Source organism: Chiloscyllium plagiosum, unplaced genomic scaffold (genome assembly GCF_037043375.1).
Source record: "Chiloscyllium plagiosum isolate Xiang-an unplaced genomic scaffold, Cpla_swu_hap1 HiC_scaffold_19, whole genome shotgun sequence".
Classification (NCBI taxonomy): domain Eukaryota; kingdom Metazoa; phylum Chordata; class Chondrichthyes; order Orectolobiformes; family Hemiscylliidae; genus Chiloscyllium; species Chiloscyllium plagiosum.
This window is the reverse complement of record NW_028270157.1, coordinates 1,937,868-1,956,381: the sequence shown is the minus strand read 5'-3', so window position 1 is coordinate 1,956,381 and position 18,514 is coordinate 1,937,868. Positions and strand designations below refer to the sequence as shown.

Sequence of the window (18,514 nt, the reverse complement as noted above, 5' to 3'; positions counted from 1 at the left end):
ATTCCGACTGACAAGATTTCTCCAAATCACAGTCCAAAATGGCCAGCCCCTTCCTGAGAAAATATGGCCCTGGGCTTGAGGTTCCTGAGTCAGGATTAAACAGAAGAAACTGGTTTATTCCCTGTCCCTAGTTGCCCCTTGAGAAGGTGGGGGTGAGCTGCCTTCTTGAACCGCTGCAGTCCATGTGCTGTAGGTAGACCCACAATGCCCTTAGGGAGGGAATTCCAGGATTTTGACTCAGTGACACTGAAGGAACAGCAATATATTTCCAAGTCAGGATGGTGAGTGGCTTGGAGGGGAACTTGCAGGGGGTGGTGTTCCCCTGTATCTGCTGCCCTTGTCCTTCTAGATGGAAGTGGTTGTGGGTTTGGAATGTGCTGTCTGAGGATCTTTGGTGAATTTCTGCAGTGCATCTTGTAGATAGTACACATTGCTGCTACTGAGTGTCGGTGGGGGAGGGAGTGGATGTTTATGGATGTGGTGCCACTCAAGCGGCTGCTTTATCCTGGATGGTGTCAAACTTCTTGAGTATTGTTGGAGCTGCCCCCATCCAGGCAAGTGGGGAGTATTCCATCACACTCCGGACTTGTGCCTTGTAGATGATGGACAGGCTTTGGGGAGTCAGGAGGTGAGTTACTGTTCCCTTATCTGTGTTTCATAGAATTCTCAAAATGCAGAGGCAGACTATTCAGCCCATTGAGTTCACACCAACCCTCCAAAAAGCATCCCACCCAGATCCACCCCACCCCTGTAACTCTGCATTTCCCATGGCCCATCCACCTAATCTGCACATCTTTGTATTGTGTGAGGAAACCCATGCAGTCACAGGGAGAATATACAAGGTCCACACAGACAATCGCCTGAGGCCGGAATCAAACCCAGGTCCCTGGTACCATGAGGCAGCCGTGCTAACCACTGAGTCCTTGTAGCCACTGCGTTCATGTGGTGAGTCAACTTGAGTTTTGGGTCAGTGGTAAACCCCTCCCCTACAGTGTGGGAGTCAGTGATGTTAAGGGACAGTGGTGAGATTGTTTTGTGTTGGTCATGGCCATGGCCTGGCAGTTGTGTGATGTGAATGTTACTTGCCACTTGTCAGCCCAAGTGTAACTTTGAAAGGAGAATGAATGCATGAACTGGTGCTGGGGAGTGGGGCGCTGGGGGATAAGGTGGAAGGAGATTTGTGACTAATTCCTCGTCTCCTTCAAACAGCTAGCACAGGCCGGATGGGCGGAATGGAATCTGACTGCACTGATTCCCAGAGCCAGTGGGAAGTGAAATTTGTCAGCTGGGATTTTCTTTCAAGGTCAGTCAACTCCAACCTTCAGAAAGGTTCACCCACACAAACTCTCATCTCATTCCCAGAGAGAGCTCCTCGGAACGGGCACGGGGGACAGAGTGTAAAGGTCAGACTTTAACCAGAGGCTGGGACGGGGGAGGTCGGGGGAGGGGAGGTGGGGCTTACAAAGATTTGTGTAAGGACGAGGGTGGGGGTGTGAGGGTGGGGGTGTGAGGGGGGGTGTGAGGGTGGGGGTGTGAGGGTGGGGGTGTGTGGGTGGGGGTGTGAGGGTGGGGGTGTGAGGGTGGGGGTGTGAGGGGGTGTGTGAGGGGGGGTGTGAGGGTGGGGGTGTGTGGGTGGGGGTGTGAGGGTGGGGGTGTGGGGGGGGTGGGGGTGTGAAGGTGGGGGTGTGAAAGTGGGGGTGTGTGGGTGGGGGTGTGAAGGTGGGGGTGTGAGGGTGGGGGTGTGAAAGTGGGTGTGAAAGTGGGTGGGGGTGTGAAGGTGGGGGTGTGTGAGTGGGGGTGTGAGGGTGGGGGTGTGCGGGTGGGGGTGTGCGGGTGGGGGTGTGAGGCTGGGGTTGTGTGGGTGGGGGTGTGAAAGTGGGGGTGTGTGGGTGGTGGGTGGTGGGTGGGGGTGTGAGGGTGGGGGTTTGTGGGTGTGTGGGTGGGGATGTGAGGGTGGGGGGTGAGGGTGGGGGTGTGTGGGTGGGGGTGTGAGGGTGGGGGTGTGTGGGTGTGTGGGTGGGGGGTGAGGGTGGGGGTGTGAGGGTGGGGGGGTGAGGGTGGGGGTGTGAGGGTGGGGGTGTGAGGGTGGGGGGGTGGGGGGTGAGGGTGGGGGTGTGTGGGTGTGTGGGTGGGGGTGAGGGTGGGGGTGTGTGGATGGGGGTGAGGGTGGGGGTGTGTGGATGGGGGTGAGGGTGGGGGTGTGAGGGTGGGGGTGAGGGTGGGGGTGTGTGGGTGGGGGTGAGGGTGGGGGTGTGAGGGTGGGGGTGTGTGGGTGTGTGGGTGGGGGTGAGGGTGGGGGTGTGTGGGTGTGTGGGTGGGGGTGAGGGTGGGGGTGTGAGGGTGGAGGTGTGAGGGTGGGGGTGTGAGGGTGGGGGTGTGTGGGTGGGGGTGTGAAAGTGGGTGTGTGTGGGTGGGGGTGTGAAGGTGGGGGTGTGAAGGTGGGGGTGTGTGGGTGGGGGTGTGAAAGTGGGTGTGTGTGGGTGGGGGTGTGAAGGTGGGGGTGTGAGGGGGGTGTGAGGGGGTGAAGGTGGGGGTGTGAAGGTGGGGGTGTGAGGGTGGGGGTGTGAGGGTGGGGGTGTGTGGGTGGGGGTGTGAGGGTGGGGGTGTGAGGGGGGGGTGGGGGTGTGAAGGTGGGGCTGTGAAAGTGGGGGTGTGTGGGTGGGGGTGTGAAGGTGGGGGTGTGAAGATGGGGGTGTGAGGGTGGGGGTGTGAGGGTGGGGGTGTGAAAGTGGGTGTGTGTGGGTGGGGGTGTGAAGGTGGGGGTGTGCGGGTGGGGGTGTGAGGGTGGGGGTGTGAGGCTGGGGTTGTGTGGGTGGGGGTGTGTGGGTGGTGGGGTGAGGGTGGGGGTTTGTGGGTGTGAGGGTGGGGATGTGAGGGTGGGGGGTGAGGGTGGGGGTGTGTGGGTGGGGGTGAGGGTGGGGGTGTGAGGGTGGGGGTGTGTGGGTGTGTGGGTGGGGGGTGAGGGTGGGGGTGTGTGGGTGGGGGTGAGGGTGGGGGGGTGAGGGTGGGGGTGTGAGGGTGGGGGGTGAGGGTGGGGGGTGAGGGTGGGGGTGTGTGGGTGGGGGTGAGGGTGGGGGTGTGAGGGTGGGGGGTGAGGGTGGGGGTGTGAGGGTGGGGGGTGAGGGTGGGGGTGTGTGGGTGGGGGTGAGGGTGGGGGTGTGAGGGTGGGGGGTGAGGGTGGGGGTGTGAGGGTGGGGGGTGAGGGTGGGGGTGTGTGGGTGGGGGTGAGGGTGGGGGTGTGAGGGTGGGGGTTTGTGGGTGTGTGGGTGGGGATGTGAGGGTGGGGGGTGAGGGTGGGGGTGTGTGGGTGGGGGTGAGGGTGGGGGTGTGAGGGTGGGGGTGTGTGGGTGTGTGGGTGGGGGGTGAGGGTGGGGGTGTGTGGGTGGGGGTGAGGGTGGGAGTGTGAGGGTGGGGGGTGAGGGTGGGGGTGTGTGGGTGGGGGTGAGGGTGGGGGTGTGAGGGTGGGGGGGTGTGGGTGTGTGGGTGGGGGGTGAGGGTGGGGGTGTGTGGGTGTGTGGGTGGGGGTGAGGGTGTGGGTGTGTGGGTGGGGGTGAGGGTGGGGGTGTGTGGGTGGGGGTGAGGGTGGGGGTGTGAGGGTGGGGGTGTGTGGGTGTGTGGGTGGGGGTGTGTGGGTGTGTGGGTGGGGGTGTGTGGGTGTGTGGGTGGGGGTGAGAGTGGGTGTGTGAGGGTGGAGGTGTGAGGGTGGAGGTGTGAGGGTGGAGGTGTGAGGGTGGGGCTGTGAGGGTGGGGGTGTGTGGGTGGGGGTGTGAAAGTGGGTGTGTGTGGGTGGGGGTGTGAAGGTGGGGGTGTGAAGGTGGGGGTGTGTGGGTGGGGGTGTGAAAGTGGGGGTGTGAGGGGGGGTGTGAGGGGGTGAAGGTAGGGGTGTGAAGGTGGGGGTGTGAGGGTGGGGGTGTGAGGGTGGGGGTGTGTGGGTGGGGGTGTGAGGGTGGGGGTTTGAGGGGGGGTGCGGGTGTGAAGGTGGGGGTGTGAAAGTGGGGGTGTGTGGGTGGGGGTGTGAAGGTGGGGGTGTGAAGGTGGGGGTGTGAAGGTGGGGGTGTGAAGATGGGGGTGTGAGGGTGGGGGTGTGAGGGTGGGGGTGTGTGGGTGGGGGTGTGTGGGTGGGGGTGTGAAAGTGGGTGTGTGTGGGTGGGGGTGTGAAGGTGGGGGTGTGAAGGTGGGGGTGTGAGGGTGGGGGTGTGAAAGTGGGTGTGTGTGGGTGGGGGTGTGAAGGTGGGGGTGTGTGAGTGGGGGTGTGCGGGTGGGGGTGTGAGGGTGGGGGTGTGAGGCTGGGGTTGTGTGGGTGGGGGTGTGAAAGTGGGGGTGTGTGGGTGGTGGGTGGGGGTGGGGGTGTGAGGGTGGGGGTTTGTGGGTGGGGATGTGAGGGTGGGGGGTGAGGGTGGGGGTGTGTGGGTGGGGGTGAGGGTGGGGGTGAGGGTGGGGTTGTGAGGGTGGGGGTGTGAGGGTGGGGGTGTGTGGGTGTGTGGGTGGGGGGTGAGGGTGGGGGTGTGTGGGTGGGGGTGAGGGTGGGGGTGTGAGGGTGGGGGTGTGAGGGTGGGGGGGTGTGGGTGTGTGGGTGGGGGGTGAGGGTGGGGGTGTGTGGGTGTGTGGGTGGGGGTGAGGGTGGGAGTGTGTGGATGGGGGTGAGGGTGGGAGTGTGAGGGTGGGGGTGAGGGTGGGGGTGTGTGGGTGTGTGGGTGGGGGGTGAGGGTGGTGGTGTGAGGGTGGGGGTGTGAGGGTGGGGGTGTGAGGGTGGGGGTGTGAGGGTGGAGGTGTGATGTACAAGGTTGTGGATCGCTTGTGACTGATGAACTCAGTAAAGTCATCAAAAATCTGATCAATTTCCAGATTTCAGAATAATGTAATCCTCTCAGGGTGTGTGCGTGTGGTGTGAGAGAGAGAGGGTGTGTGTGAGTGTCTGGGTGAGAGAGGGAGTGTGTGTTGTATGAGAGTGAGTGTATGTGTGTCTGAGTGAGCGAGAGAGAGGGGGTGTGTGTGTGTGTGTGTGATTGAGAGAGAGAGGGTGCGTGTGTGTGTGTGAGTATGTGTGTGTATGTGTATGTGAGTGTGTGTATGTGGGTGTACGTGTGTGTGAGTGTATTTGTGTGTGTGAGTGTGTGTGTATGTGTGAGTGTGAGTGTGAGTGATTGTGTGTGTGTATGTGTGTGTGAGTATATGTGTGAGTGAGTGTGTGTGTGTGTATGTGTGCGTGTGTGTATGTGTGAGAGTGTGAGTGTGTGTGAGTGTGTGTGTATGTGTGTGTGTGTGAGTGTGAGTATGAGTGTGTGTGTGTGAGTATATTTGTGTGCGTGTGTGAGTTTGTGAGTGTGTGTGAGTGTGCGTATGTGTGTGTGTATGTGACTGTGAGTGTATTTGTGTGTGTGTGTGTATGTGGATGGGTGTGTATGTGTGACTGTGTGTGAGTGTGTGTGATTGTGTGTGTATTTGTGTGTGTGAGTGTGTATGTGTGTGTGAGTGTGAGTATAGTTGTGTGTGTGTGTGTGTGTGTGTGAGTGTATGTGTGTGAGTGTGTGTGTGTATGAACTGCACTGATTCAACAGGATGTGATTAAGCAGAGTTAGAAAATGGTAGGAGACAGACCTGTTGACTCAGTGCGATCGCACTCTGATGATGAAGCAGCTCTGAGTTTCCCGTAATCCTTTTCCCCTTTCACCACACTCTCTGTTTTAACCCTTTCTAGTCATTTCAATCTCATGCCAAATATCCCTTGAATGCAAATTGTGCACCTCAGTCATTCTCAGAATGTGCGAGAGTGTGTGTGTGAGTGTGTGTGTGTGAGTGTGTGTGTGTGAGTGTGTGTGTGTGAGTGTGTGTGAGTGCGTGTGTGTGAGTGTGTGTGTGAGAGTGTGTGTGTGTGTGTGAGTGTGAGTGTGTGTGTGTGAGAGTGTGTGAGTGTATGTGTGCGTGTGCATGTGTGTGTGTGAGTGTGTGTGTGAGTATATTTGTGTGTGTGTGTGTGGGTGGGTGTGTGTGTGTGTGTGTGTGTGAGTGTGTATGCGTGTGTGTGAGTGTGTGTGTGTGTGTGTGTGGGTGGGTGTGTGTGTGTTGGTGTATGTGTGTGTGTGTGTGAGTGTGAGTGTGAGTGTGTGTGTTCCACAGTTTGCACTGAATCACAATTTCACTTGATGAGGTACCCGTTACTTTGCTCCAGGATTATCCCCTGGGAATGAAAGTCCGATCCCAGGAGAAAGTTTCAGGACATTCAAGAAAAGGTCAGGAGAAAACTGGTGACTAACAAGCAATGACCATTCAGTGTATAATGGGAGGCTGTGGGTGGGGGGAGGGGGAGGGGGTTGTGAGGATGAGGATGTGGGTGGGGCGAAGGGGATGTGAGGGTGTGGGTGGGGCGAGGGGGGATGTGAGGGTGTGGGTGGGGGAGGGGAGGGGGGGTGTGAGGATGCGGGTGGGGGGAAGGGGGATGTGAGGGGGTGGGTGGGGAGAGGGGGATGTGAGGGGGTGGGTGGGGAGAGGGGGATGTGAGGGTGTGGATGGGGGCTGGGGGAGGGGGATGTGAGGGTGTGGGTGGGGGAGGGGAGGGGGGTGTGAGGATGCGGTGGGGGGAAGGGGGATGTGAGGGGGTGGGTGGGGAGAGGGGGATGTGAGGGTGTGGGTGAGGGTTGGGGGAGGGGAGGGGGATGGGAGAGTGTGGGTGGGGGTTGGGGAGGGGGATGTGAGGGTGTGGGTGGGGGAGGGGAGGGGGGTGTGAGGATGCGGGTGGGGGGAAGGGGGATGTGAGGGGGTGGGTGGGGAGAGGGGGATGTGAGGGTGTGGATAGGGGCTGGGGGAGGGGGATGTGAGGGTGTGGGTGGAGGAGGGGAGGGAGGTGTGAGGATGCGGTGGGGAGAGGGGGATGTGAGGGTGTGGATGAGGGTTGGGGAGGGGGATGTGAGGGTGTGGGTTGGGGTTGGGGAAGGGGTGGGGGGATGTGTGGGTGGGGTTTGGGGGAGGGGGAGGGGGATGTGAGGGTGTAGGTGGAGGTTGGGGGAGCGGTGGGGGGATGTGTGGGTGGGGGTTGGGGGAGGGGGAGGGGGATGTGAGGGTGTAGGTGGAGGTTGGGGAGGGGTGGGGGGATGTGTGGGTGGGGGTTGGGGGAGGGGTAGGGGATGTGAGGGTGTGGGGTGGAGGTTGGGGAGGGGGAGCGGGAGTTGAGGGTGTGGGTGGGGAGAGGGGGATGTGAGGGTGTGGGTGGGGGGAAGAGGGATGTGAGGGTGTGGGTGGGGGTTGGGGGAGGGGGTAGGGGATGTGAGGCTGTGGGTGGGATTGGGGGAGGGGGATGTGAGGTTGTAGGTGGGGGTTGGGGGAGGGGGAGGGAGATGTGAGGGTGTGGGTGAGGAGAGGGGGGATGTGAGGGTGTGGGTGAGGAGAGGGGGGATGTGAGGGTGTGGGTGGGGAGAGGGGGGATGTGTGGGTGGGGGTTGGGGAGGGGGATGTGAGGGTGTGGGTGGGGGTTGGGGGAGGGGGATGTGAGAATGTGGGTGGTGTTTGAAGGAGGGGGAGGGGGATTTGAGGGTGTGAGTGGGGAAAGGGGGATGTGAGGGTGTGAGTGGGAAGAGGGGGATGTGAGGGTGTGGGTGGGGCTTGGGGGAGGGGGAGGGGGATTTGAGGGTGTGGGTGGGGGTTGGGGGAGGGGATGTGAGGGTGTGGGTGGGGGGAAGGGGGATGTGAGGGTGTGGGTGGGGGGAAGGGGGATGTGAGGGTGTGGGTGGGGGTTGGGGGAGGGGGAGGGGATGTGAGGGTGTGGGTGGGGTTGGGGAGGGGATGTGTGGGTGCGGAGAGGGGGGAATGTGAGGGTGTAGGTGGGGGTTGTGGAGGGAGAGGGGATGTGAGGATGTGGGTGGGGGGTGGGGGAGGTGTATGTGAGGGTGTGGGTGGGGGTGGGGAAGGTGTATGTGAGGGTGTGGGTGGTGGTTGGGGAGGGGGAGTGGGATGTGAGGGTGGGGTTGGGGGAGGGGGAGGCTGATGTGAGGGTGTGGGTTGGGGTTGGGGAGAGGATGTGAGGGTGTGGGTGGGGGGAAGGGGGATGTGAGGATGTGGGTGGGGGAAGGGGGATGTGAGGATGTGGGTGGGGGTTGGGGGAGGGGATGTGAGGGTGTGGGTGGGGGGAAGGGGGATGTGAGGGTGTGGGTGGGGGTTGGGGGAGGGGATGTGAGGGTGTGGGGGGGGGAAGGGGGATGTGAGGGTGTGGGTGGGGGTTGGGGGAGGGGGAGGGGGATGTGAGGGTGTGGGTGGGTTTGGGGAGGGGGATGTGTGGGTGGGGAGAGGGAGGAATGTGAGGGTGTAGGTGGGGGTTGGGGAGGGGGAGGGGGATGTGAGGGTGTGGGTGGGGGGTGGGGGAGGTGTATGTGAGGGTGTGGGTGGGGGTGGGGGAGGTGTATGTGAGGGTGTGCGTGGTGGTTGGGGAGGGGGAGTGGGATGTGAGGGTGTGGGTGGGGGTTGGGGGAGGGGGAGGGTGATGTGAGGGTGTGGGTTGGGGTTGGGGAGGGGGAGGGGATGTGAGGGTGTGGGTGGGGGTTGGGGAGGGGGAGGGGGATGTGAGGGTGTGGGTGGGGAGAGAGAGATGTGAGGGTGTGGGTGGGTGGGGGTTGGGGGAGGGGGATAGAACATAGAACAATACAGCATTGAACAGGCCCTTCGGCCCACGATGTTGTGCCGAACATTTATCCTAGCTTAAGCACCCATCCATGTACCTATCCAATTGCCGCTTAAAGGTCACCAATGATTCTGACTCTGCCACTCCCACAGGCAGCGCATTCCATGCCCCCACCACTCTCTGGGTAAAGAACCCACCTCTGACATCTCCCCTATACCTTCCACCCTTACCTTAAATTTATGTCCCCTTGTAACACTCTGTTGTACCTGGGGAAAAAGTTTCTGACTATCTACTCTATCTATTCCCCTGATCATCTTATAAACCTCTATCAAGTCACCCCTCATCCTTCGCCGTTCCAATGAGAAAAGGCCTAGCACTCTCAACCTATCCTCGTACGACCTATTCTCCATTCCAGGCAACATCCTGGTAAATCTTCTCTGAACCCTCTCCAAAGCTTCCACATCTTTCCTAAAGTGAGGCGACCAGAACTGCACACAGTACTCCAAATGTGGCCTTACCAAGGTCCTGTACAGCTGCAACATCACCTCACGACTCTTGAATTCAATCCCTCTGCTAATGAACGCTAATACACCATAGGCCTTCTTACAAGCTCTATCCACCTGAGTGGCAACTTTCAAAGACCTATGAACATAGACCCCAAGATCCCTCTGTTCCTCCACCTCACTAAGAACCCTACCGTTAACCCTGTATTCCGCATTCTTATTTGTCTTTCCAAAATGGACAACCTCACACTTGGCAGGGTTGAACTCCATCTGCCACTCCTCAGCCCAGCTCTGCATCATATCCAAGTCCCTTTGCAGCCGACAACAGCCCTCCTCACTATCCACAACTCCACCAATCTTCATATCATCTGCAAATTTACTGACCCACCCTTCGACTCCCTCATCCAAGTCATTAATAAAAATTACGAACAGCAGAGGACCCAGAACTGATCCCTGCGGAACTCCACTTGTAACTGGGCTCCAGGCTGAATATTTACCATCTACCAGCACTCTCTGACTTCGACCGGTTAACCAGTTTTCTATCCAATTGGCCAAATTTCCCTCTATCCCATGCCTCCTGACTTTCCGCATAAGCCTACCATGGGGAACCTTATCAAATGCCTTACTAAAATCCATGTATACTACAAAAGATGTGAGGGTATGGGTGGGGGTTGGGGAGGGGCAGGGGTAAGTGAGGGTGTGGGTGGGGGTTAGGGAGAGGGAGGGGGATGTGAGGGTGTGGGTGGGGAGAGGGGGGATGTGAGGGTGTGGGTGGGGGTTGGGGAGGGGGATGTGTGGGTGGGGGTTGGGGAGGGGGAGGGGATGTGAGGGTGTGGGTGGGGAGAGGGAAGATGTGATTTCACTCCCCCCCCACCCCACATCCACCCAGAGTCAACAACGATACACATGTACCCTTTAATGCCAATGGCAATCCTTCGGTCTGGTAAGACCTTGGTCAGTTGGTCTGAAAGTTTCCCAAATGGTGATGCAGGAGCTAGTTTATTCCCAAAACAATTGTAATTTCACTCCTAAAGTTCCCAGCCTCTAAACAATGTGGATTATGTGAAAGCTCCAGTCATTCACCATAAATGATGAGAAACCTATGCTCTACTGGGGTGGTACAGTAGCTCAGTGGTTAGCACTGCTGCCCCGCAGGGCCAGGGACCTGGGTTCAATTCCCACCTCAGGCAACTGTCTGTGTGGGTTTTGCACATTCTCCCCGTGTCTGTGTGGATGTGCTCCGGTTTCCTCCCACAGTCAAAAGATGTACAGCTTCGGTGGACTGGCCATGGGAAATGCAAGGTTATGGGTGGATCTGGGTGGGATGGTCTTCAGAGGGTCAGAATAAACTTGATGGGCTGAATGGCCTGCTTCCACACTGTAGGGATTCTATGATAATTCTTCTCCTCAGTTTGACATCAGACACAAGGCCCTTATAGTGAGTATAAACAGGTCATCTATACAAACTGAGCAGATATTGGATAAGAATTACCAGCTGACCTGGTAGACTTTTTCTGATTGGCTGCACTTCCAGCATGTTTGGCTGCCAGACTGTATAACAAGAGAGAAGAGACAGGAAACAGTAAAGATCACATACAAAATGTACTTTATCAACACGACCAGTTACATCAAACTAGTCCTGAAAGAATTAAAAGAACAGCAATGCACAAATAATTAACTTAGAGTGACAGGACACTGAACAAAAGTAGACAATGAGTGATCTGGTCAGACTGATGGTGAATGTGAATGATCTGATGCTCAAAATTATAAGGCCATACTGTGCAACTCAATCGATAGTTAATTCATTTGCTCTTAACACTCAATTCCTGTCCCCTTTATTGCTGTCAATTTAGGGTGTTGGCTACTTGATTGAGTCAGGGTTAAGGTGTTGAGTTACGGAATTGTTCTGCTCAAGAACTAAGTCTTGTGGCATGATTGGTTCCTAACAGGGAACAGATTGGCATCGGCAACACCACCAGAGTTACGGAGAGATGGATTGACCTGGGAATATCAGACCTTCCCACCAGGGGCAGTGAGTAAGATTCTTATAGGTCATTTGCTGATACCACATTGTCAGTAGCTGTCTGAAGCAGCTCCACAATATTAAGCATCAGTTAAGGGTACAGTCCACCACAAATCCTCAGGTCAGTAACATTACTCTGCCCTCTTTAACATTAATGAGAAATTGGAATTATAATTGAAGTCAGCTTATAGTCTTTCCAAACTTTAAGTAACCTTAACTAGTCTTTGGAAGGTTGTACATATGCTTTTCCTTAAAATAACTCCCACAGAACAAGTGTGTCATGGTAAGCCCTGATCCATTAACAGAGCTCTCAACAGAAAGCTTTATTTGCCAAGGCACCTCAGAATCACCGCAGTTTTAACTCCTGTCAAGTCTAATTCAGCTTATGACATGCGTGTCGTGCTTGTGGAAGGGTCAGTGTGACAGTGAAAGTACTTGAGGAATTCTTTCCAATATCAGAAAAAATATAATTCAAATCCCACGAAGGGAGGATGTTTGTGCTGCAATGATCACTTATATTTCATTAACCAAATAAGTTAAACAAACTTATAAAAATACCCAACTATCAACCTTAAAAAGAAACATATGTGGGTAAAAGCAGAATACAAAAAACAGTTATATTTCAGCTGCCTCACATAAGATTCAAACATTAAAGGTTTCAGCAGACATACAGTCAGCCAAATTCTCACATAATCAGTTCCAAATAAACCAAATGTCATTTAGCAAAACAGACGGCAACTCAGCAAAGCTCTGGCTGTTAATACTCAGTGTTCACAGCAACATCACGGTTATCAATTTGCTTGGCCCTCAGCTGGAGAATGTTAGAGCTATGCCAAAAGCTGGTGTTAGCTAACCCTTTCCTCGGTTCACCACCTTCCATTCCCCAACCTCAATGGGCACAGCAGCCACTTCCTGTTAACTTTGTGGTCCTTTTGATGGAGAGATCAATGAGTCAAAATGCTACTGAGGCGTTGCAGTGACCTTGATGGGCTGACTGGCCTAATCCTGTTCCAATATACCTAATAGACAAACTTGAGACTATAACATGGTGTCACAACATGGAATATCAAAGTTAAAAATCACACAACACCAGGTTATAGTCCAACAGGTTTATTTGGAAGCACTAGCTTTCAGAGCTATCTCATGAACGAACAGCACTCTGAAAGCTAGTGTTTCCAAATAAACCTGTTGGACTATAATCTAGTGTTGTGTGATTTTTACTTTTGTACGCCAGTCCAACACCAGCTCCTCCACGTCATGGAATATCAAGGCCTTTATACTGAACATTTGACCAAACGTGTTTGCTCATTTCCATCCTGTGGGTTTAGTTGTGTTTAGTACAATTGAAAAAGTGTCATAGTGTCATAGTAAGCCCTGATCCATTATCAGAACTCTCAATGTCCAGAAATTGGATTAGCTGGGGTGGTTTAACCTGGAGCCAAAGAGGCTGAGGATAGTTTCATTGCTCTAATAAACATTGAGGAAATACTCATTACCCAGAGGGTCATGGGGACCTGGAACTCTCGATCTGAAAGCACGGTCAAGGCTGGAACTGCCAGCACATTGGAAACCTGCTCACATGTTCACTGAAGGACTTGGGAACAAGTTTGCAGACTTAATGCAGCAAGATGGGATTTAGGGTGGCTTAGCTTTCTTTAACTGACACAGACATGATGGGTTGAAGGGTCTCCTGCTGTTATTTCTATATGACCAGAATAAATTCTTGCAGGAGATGTTGGTACTGTTGTGTGAACAAACATCACTGTGACATTGCACTGTGTGAGGAGTCTAATACTGGGTTTAGTTGTACCTTATACCAATAAGTCATCTTTCCTTGACTCCTATCTGATTTAGCAGAAACCCCATGATAAATGCTTAAGGTATTGCAGCTCACCTCATCCACATCTCATGGATCATATGGTGTCTGAGCATAAAGTCACAGAGTCTTAGAGATGTACAGCATGGAAACAGACCCTTTGGTCCAACCAGTCCGTGCTGACCAGATATCCCAACCCAATCTAGTCCCACCTGCCAGCACACGGCCCATATCCCTCCAAACCCTTCCTATTCATATACCCATCCAAATGCCTCTTAAATGTTGCAATTGTACCAGCCTCCACCACTTCCTCTGGCAGCTCATTCCATACACGTACCACCCTCTGTGTGAAAAAGTTGCCCCTTAGGTCTCTTTTATATCTTTCCCCTCTCACCCTAAACCTATGCCCTCTAGTTCTGGACTCCCCGACCCCAGGAAAAAGACTTTGCCTATTTACCCTATCCATGCCCCTCATAATTTTGTAAATCTCTATAACCTCACCCCTCAGCCTCCGACGCTCCAGGGAAAACAGCCCCAGCCTGTTCAGCCTCTCCCTGTAGCTCAAATCCTCCAACCCTGGCAACATCCTTGTAAATCTTTTCTAAACCCTTTCAAGTTTAACAACATCCTTCCCATAGCAGGGAGACCAGAATTGCACACAATATTCCAACAGTGGCCTAACCAATGTCCTGTACAGCCGCAACATGACCTCCCAACTCCTGTACTCAATACTCTGACCAAAAAAGGAAAGCATACCAAACGCCTTCTTCACAATCCTATCTACCTGCAACTCCACTTTCAAGGAGCTATGAACCTGCACTCCAAGGTCTCTTTGTTCAGCAACACTCCCTAGGACCTTACCATTAAGTGTATAAGTCCTGCTAAGATTTGCTTTCCCAAAATGCAGCACCTCACATTTATCTGAATTAAACTCCATCTGCCACTTCTCAGCCCATTGGCCCATCTGGTCCAGATCCTGTTGTAATCTGAGGTAATCCTCTTTGCTGTCCACTACACCTCCAATTTTGGTGTCATCTGCAAACTTACCAACTGTACCTCTTATGTTCGCATCCAAATCATTTATGTAAATGACAAAAAGTAGAGGACCCAGCACCGATCCATGTGGCACTCCACTGGTCACAGGCCTCCAGTCTGAAAAACAACCCTCCACCACCACCCTCTGTCTTCTACCTTTGAGCCAGTTCTGTATCCAAATGGCTAGTTCTCCCTCATTCCATGAGATCTAACCTTGCTAACCAGTCTCCCATGGGGAACCTTGTCGAACGCCTTACTAAAGTCCCTATAGATCACATTTATCGCTCTGCCCTCATCAATCTTCTTTGTTACTTCCTCAAAAAACTCCATCAAGTTTGTGAGACATGATTTCCCACGCACAAAGCCATGTTGACTATCCCTAATTAGTCCTTGCTTTCCAAATACATGTACATCCTGTCCCTCAGGATTCCCTCCAACAACTTGCCCATCACCGACGTCAGGTTCACTGGTCTATAGTTCCCTGGCTTGTCCTTACCACCCTTCTTAAACAGTGGCACCACGTTTGCCAACCTCCAGTCTTCTGGCACCTCGCCTGTGACTATCGATGATACAAATATCTCAGCAAGAGGCCCAGCAATCACTTCTCTAGCTTCCCACAGAGTTCTCGGGTACACCTGATCAGGTTCTGGGGATTTATCCATCTTTACCCATTTCAAGACATCCAGCACTTGCTCCTCTGTAATCTGGACATTCTGCAAGATGTCACCATCTATTTCCCTACAGTCTGTATCTTCCATATCCTTTTCCACAGTAAATACTGATGCAAAGTACTCATTTAGTATCTCCCCCATCTCCTGCGGCTCCACACAAAGGCCGCCTTGCTGATCTTTGAGGGGCCCTATTCTCTCCCTAGTTACCCTTTTGTCCTTAATGTATTTGTAAAAACTCTTTGGATTCTCCTTAATTCTATTTGCCAAAGCTATCTCATGTCCCCTTTTTGCCCTCCTGATTTCCCTCTTAAGTATACTCCTACTGCCTTTGTACTCTTCTAAGGATTCACTCGATCTACCCTGTCTGTACCTGACATATGCTTCCTTCTTTTTCTTAACCAAACCCTCAATTTCTTTATTCATCCAGCATTCCCTGTACCTACCAGCCTTTCCTTTCACCCTGACAGGAATATACTTTCTCTGGATTCTTATTATCTCATTTCTGAAGGCTTCCCATTTTCCAGACGTCCCTTTATCTGCGAACATCTGCCCCCAATCAGCTTTCGAATGTTCTTGCCTAATATCATCAAAATTGGCCTTTCTCCAATTTAGAACTTCAACTTTTAGATCTGGTCTATCCTTTTCCATCACTATTTTAAATCTAATAGAATTATGGTCGCTGGCCCCGAAGTGCTCCCCCACTGACACCTCAGTCACCGGCCCTGCCTTATTTCCCAAGAGTAGGTCAAGTTTTGCACCTTCTCTAGTAGGTACATCCACATACTGAATCAGAAAATTGTCTTGTACACACTTAACGACTTCCTCTCCATCTAAACCTTTAACACTCTGGCAGTCCCACTCTATGTTTGGAAAGTTAAAATCCCCTACCATAACCACCCTATTATTCTTACAGATAACTGAGATCTCCTTACAAGTTTGTTTCTCAATTTCCCTCTGACTATTGGGGGGGTCTACAATACAATCCCAATAAGGTGATCATCCCTTTCTTATTTCTCTGTTCCACCCAAATAACCTCCCTGGATGTATTTCTGGGAATATTCTCCCTAAGAATAGTCGTAATGCTATCCCTTATCAAAAATGCCACTCCCCTCCTCTCTTGCCTCCCCTTCTATCCTTCCTGTAGCATTTGTATCCTGGAACATTAAGCTGCCAGTCCTGCCCATCCCTGAGCCATGTTTCTGTAATTGCTATGATATCCCGGCCCATGTTCCTAACCATGCCCTGAGTTCATCTGCCTTCCCTGTTAGGCCCCTTGCATTGAAGTAAATGCAGTTTAATTTATCAGTCCTCCCTTGTCCCTGACTGACTCGCTTCTGTTCTCAACTGTACCAGTCTCAGATTGATCTCTTTCCTCACTATCTCCCTGGGTCCCATCCCCCACCTTACTAGTTTAAATCCTCCTGAGCAGCTCTAGCAAATTTCCCTGCCAGTGTATTAGTCCCCTTCCAATTTAGGTGCAATCCGTCCTTCTTGTACAGGTCACTTTACCCCAAAAGAGATTCCAATGATCCAAAAATGTGAATCCTTCTCCCATACACCAGCTCCTCAGCCATGCATTCATCTGCTCTATCCTCCTATTCCTGCCCTCACTAGCTCGTAGCACCGGGAGTAATGCAGGTATTACTACTCTCGAGGACCTCCTTTTTAAATTCCTGCCTAACTCTCTGTAATCTCCCTTCAGAATCTCAACCTTTTCCCTTCCTATGTCGTTGGATCCAATGTGGACAATGACCTCCTGCTGGCCCCTCTCCCCCGGGAGAACATTCTGCACCCTCTCTGAGACATCCTTGATCCTGGCACCAGGGAAACAACACACCATTCTGCTTTTTCTCTGCTGGCCACAGAAACATCTGTCTGTACCTCGGACTACAGAATCCCCTAACACAATTGATCTCCTGGAAGCCGACGTACTCCTTGTTGCATTAGAGCCAGTCTCAATACCAGAAACTTGGCTGTTTGTGCTACGTTCCCCTGAGAATCCATCACCCCCTACATTTTCCAGAACAGCATACCTGTTTGAAATGGGTATACCTACAAAAGACTCCTGCACTAGGTGCCGACCTCTCTCACCCTTCCTGGAGTTAACCCATCTATGTGACTGTATCTGAGACTTTCCCCCCTTCCTATAACTGCCATCCATCACATACTGTTGCTGTTGCAAATTCCTCATCGCTTCTATCTGTCTCTCCAACTGATCCACTCGATCTGATAAGATTCGCAACCAACAGCATTTATGGCAGATATAATCCGCAGTAACCCTTAAACTCTCTTTAAACTCCCACATCTGACAAGAAGTACATATCACTGCAAAGGCCATTTTTGCTTCTTCACAATCTACAGACCCAGAAAATAACACTGTCTTATTCCTCTACTAACACTGCCCCAAGTTAAATTAATAGTTATGGCTTATATTTTTACTTTACACAAAAGACATATCTCCAAAACATATAATCAAGAAAGAACCCACTCTACTCACCACTGCAGAACATCTGGGAAAATGAACAAACAGTGAAATTCACAACTAATCTTGGAGGAACTGTTGGGCGAAGTTCACAGCACAGAATCAGACAAGTTAATTGTTGTTTTAAGTGTGGCAGATTCCTGGATCATTACAAATCTACTGTTCTCCTGTTGGAGTTGTACAGAGCATTGATCAGGCCCCAGCTGGAGTCCTGTGTGCAGTTCCAGTCACCTCACTACAGGAAGGATGTGATAGCATCGGAGGGGGTGCAGAGGAGGTTCACCAGGATGATGCCTGGGATGGAGAAATTGAGCTACAGGGAGAGAGGAGTTAGGCTTGGACTGTTTTCTTTAGAGTAAAGACTGAGGGAGGGTATGATTGAGGTATATAAGATTATGAGGGGCATGGACAGGGTGAGTAGAGAGCAGCTGTTGCCCTTCGTTGAGGGGTCAACCACAAGGGAGCGTAGTTTAGGGAAACGGGCAGGAGATTCAGAGACGAGTTGGGAAAAACCTTTTTCACTCAGTAGGTGGTGGGAATCTGGAATGCACTGCCTGGGGAGTGACCCCCTCACTTCCTGGCGACAAAGTCAGGCCAGACAGAGCACGATATTTTTCTTGTAAATCTTTAATGAAAATTCAGCCTGGCCTCTGACTGACTGGGAACTGTGACCCGCTCGAAGCAGAGACAGAGACTTGTCCAAACTGTTACTGCACTCCCTGGCACCATGTAATATTTTCAGTTTCATTGTGCTGTTAAAGAACATGGGCAGAGCCTCCTGAGATAAGGGAAAGATGAATAACTCTCACTGTGGCTTCACCTTACCATGAGGCTGCAAGGTATAGACTGTGATCATATCGTATATGTGTGTCTCTGTGGATCAATAGATCTTTGTGGGTCTGTGTGTGTGTGTATGTGTGTGTGTCTGTGTGTGTATGTGGGTGTGAGTCTGTGGGTCTGTGTGTATGGGTCTGTGTGTCTGTCTGTGTGTGTGTATGTGTGTGTATGTGGGTCTGTGTGTGTGTGGGTATGTGGGTCTGTGTGTGTATGGGGGTGGGTTTGTGTGAGTTTGTGGGTCTGTGTGTGTGGGTCTGTGTATCTGTCTGTGTGTCTGTCTGTGTGTGGGTATGTGTGTGGGGGTGGGTCTGTGTCTGTGTGTGTATATTTCATTAGAATGTCACATAGTTGGAGCTAACCTCCTACGCAGCTGTAACAGCCTGTCAGAAAGTGTTCTGGATTCCCACCACTCCCTGGGTAAAGAGATTCCTCCTGAATTCACACTTGGATTTCTTGGGGAATGTGCTGTGTTTTGAACAGTCCTCTCTGCTATGGTTATGTAGATTCAGGGACTGGGTCAGTGGTTGAGCTAAGAACAG

The 18,514-nt window shown here is 52.9% G+C and overlaps 1 protein-coding gene across 15 annotated transcripts in view; it reads right to left on the bottom strand.

Annotated features, from left to right (window-relative positions):
* Positions 1 to 18,514, bottom strand: part of nav3 (neuron navigator 3) — a 639,300-nt gene that overhangs the window by 477,107 nt on the left and 143,679 nt on the right. For 14 of the 15 annotated variants that reach the window (XM_087996953.1, XM_087996954.1, XM_087996961.1 and 11 more), the window contains one exon: positions 10,612 to 10,662. The exons of the other annotated variant lie outside the window; for it this stretch is intronic. In XM_087996953.1, the coding sequence (XP_087853079.1) occupies positions 10,612 to 10,662 (51 nt within the window). The remainder of the gene's footprint in view (positions 1 to 10,611; positions 10,663 to 18,514) is intronic. 15 annotated transcript variants of the gene reach the window in all.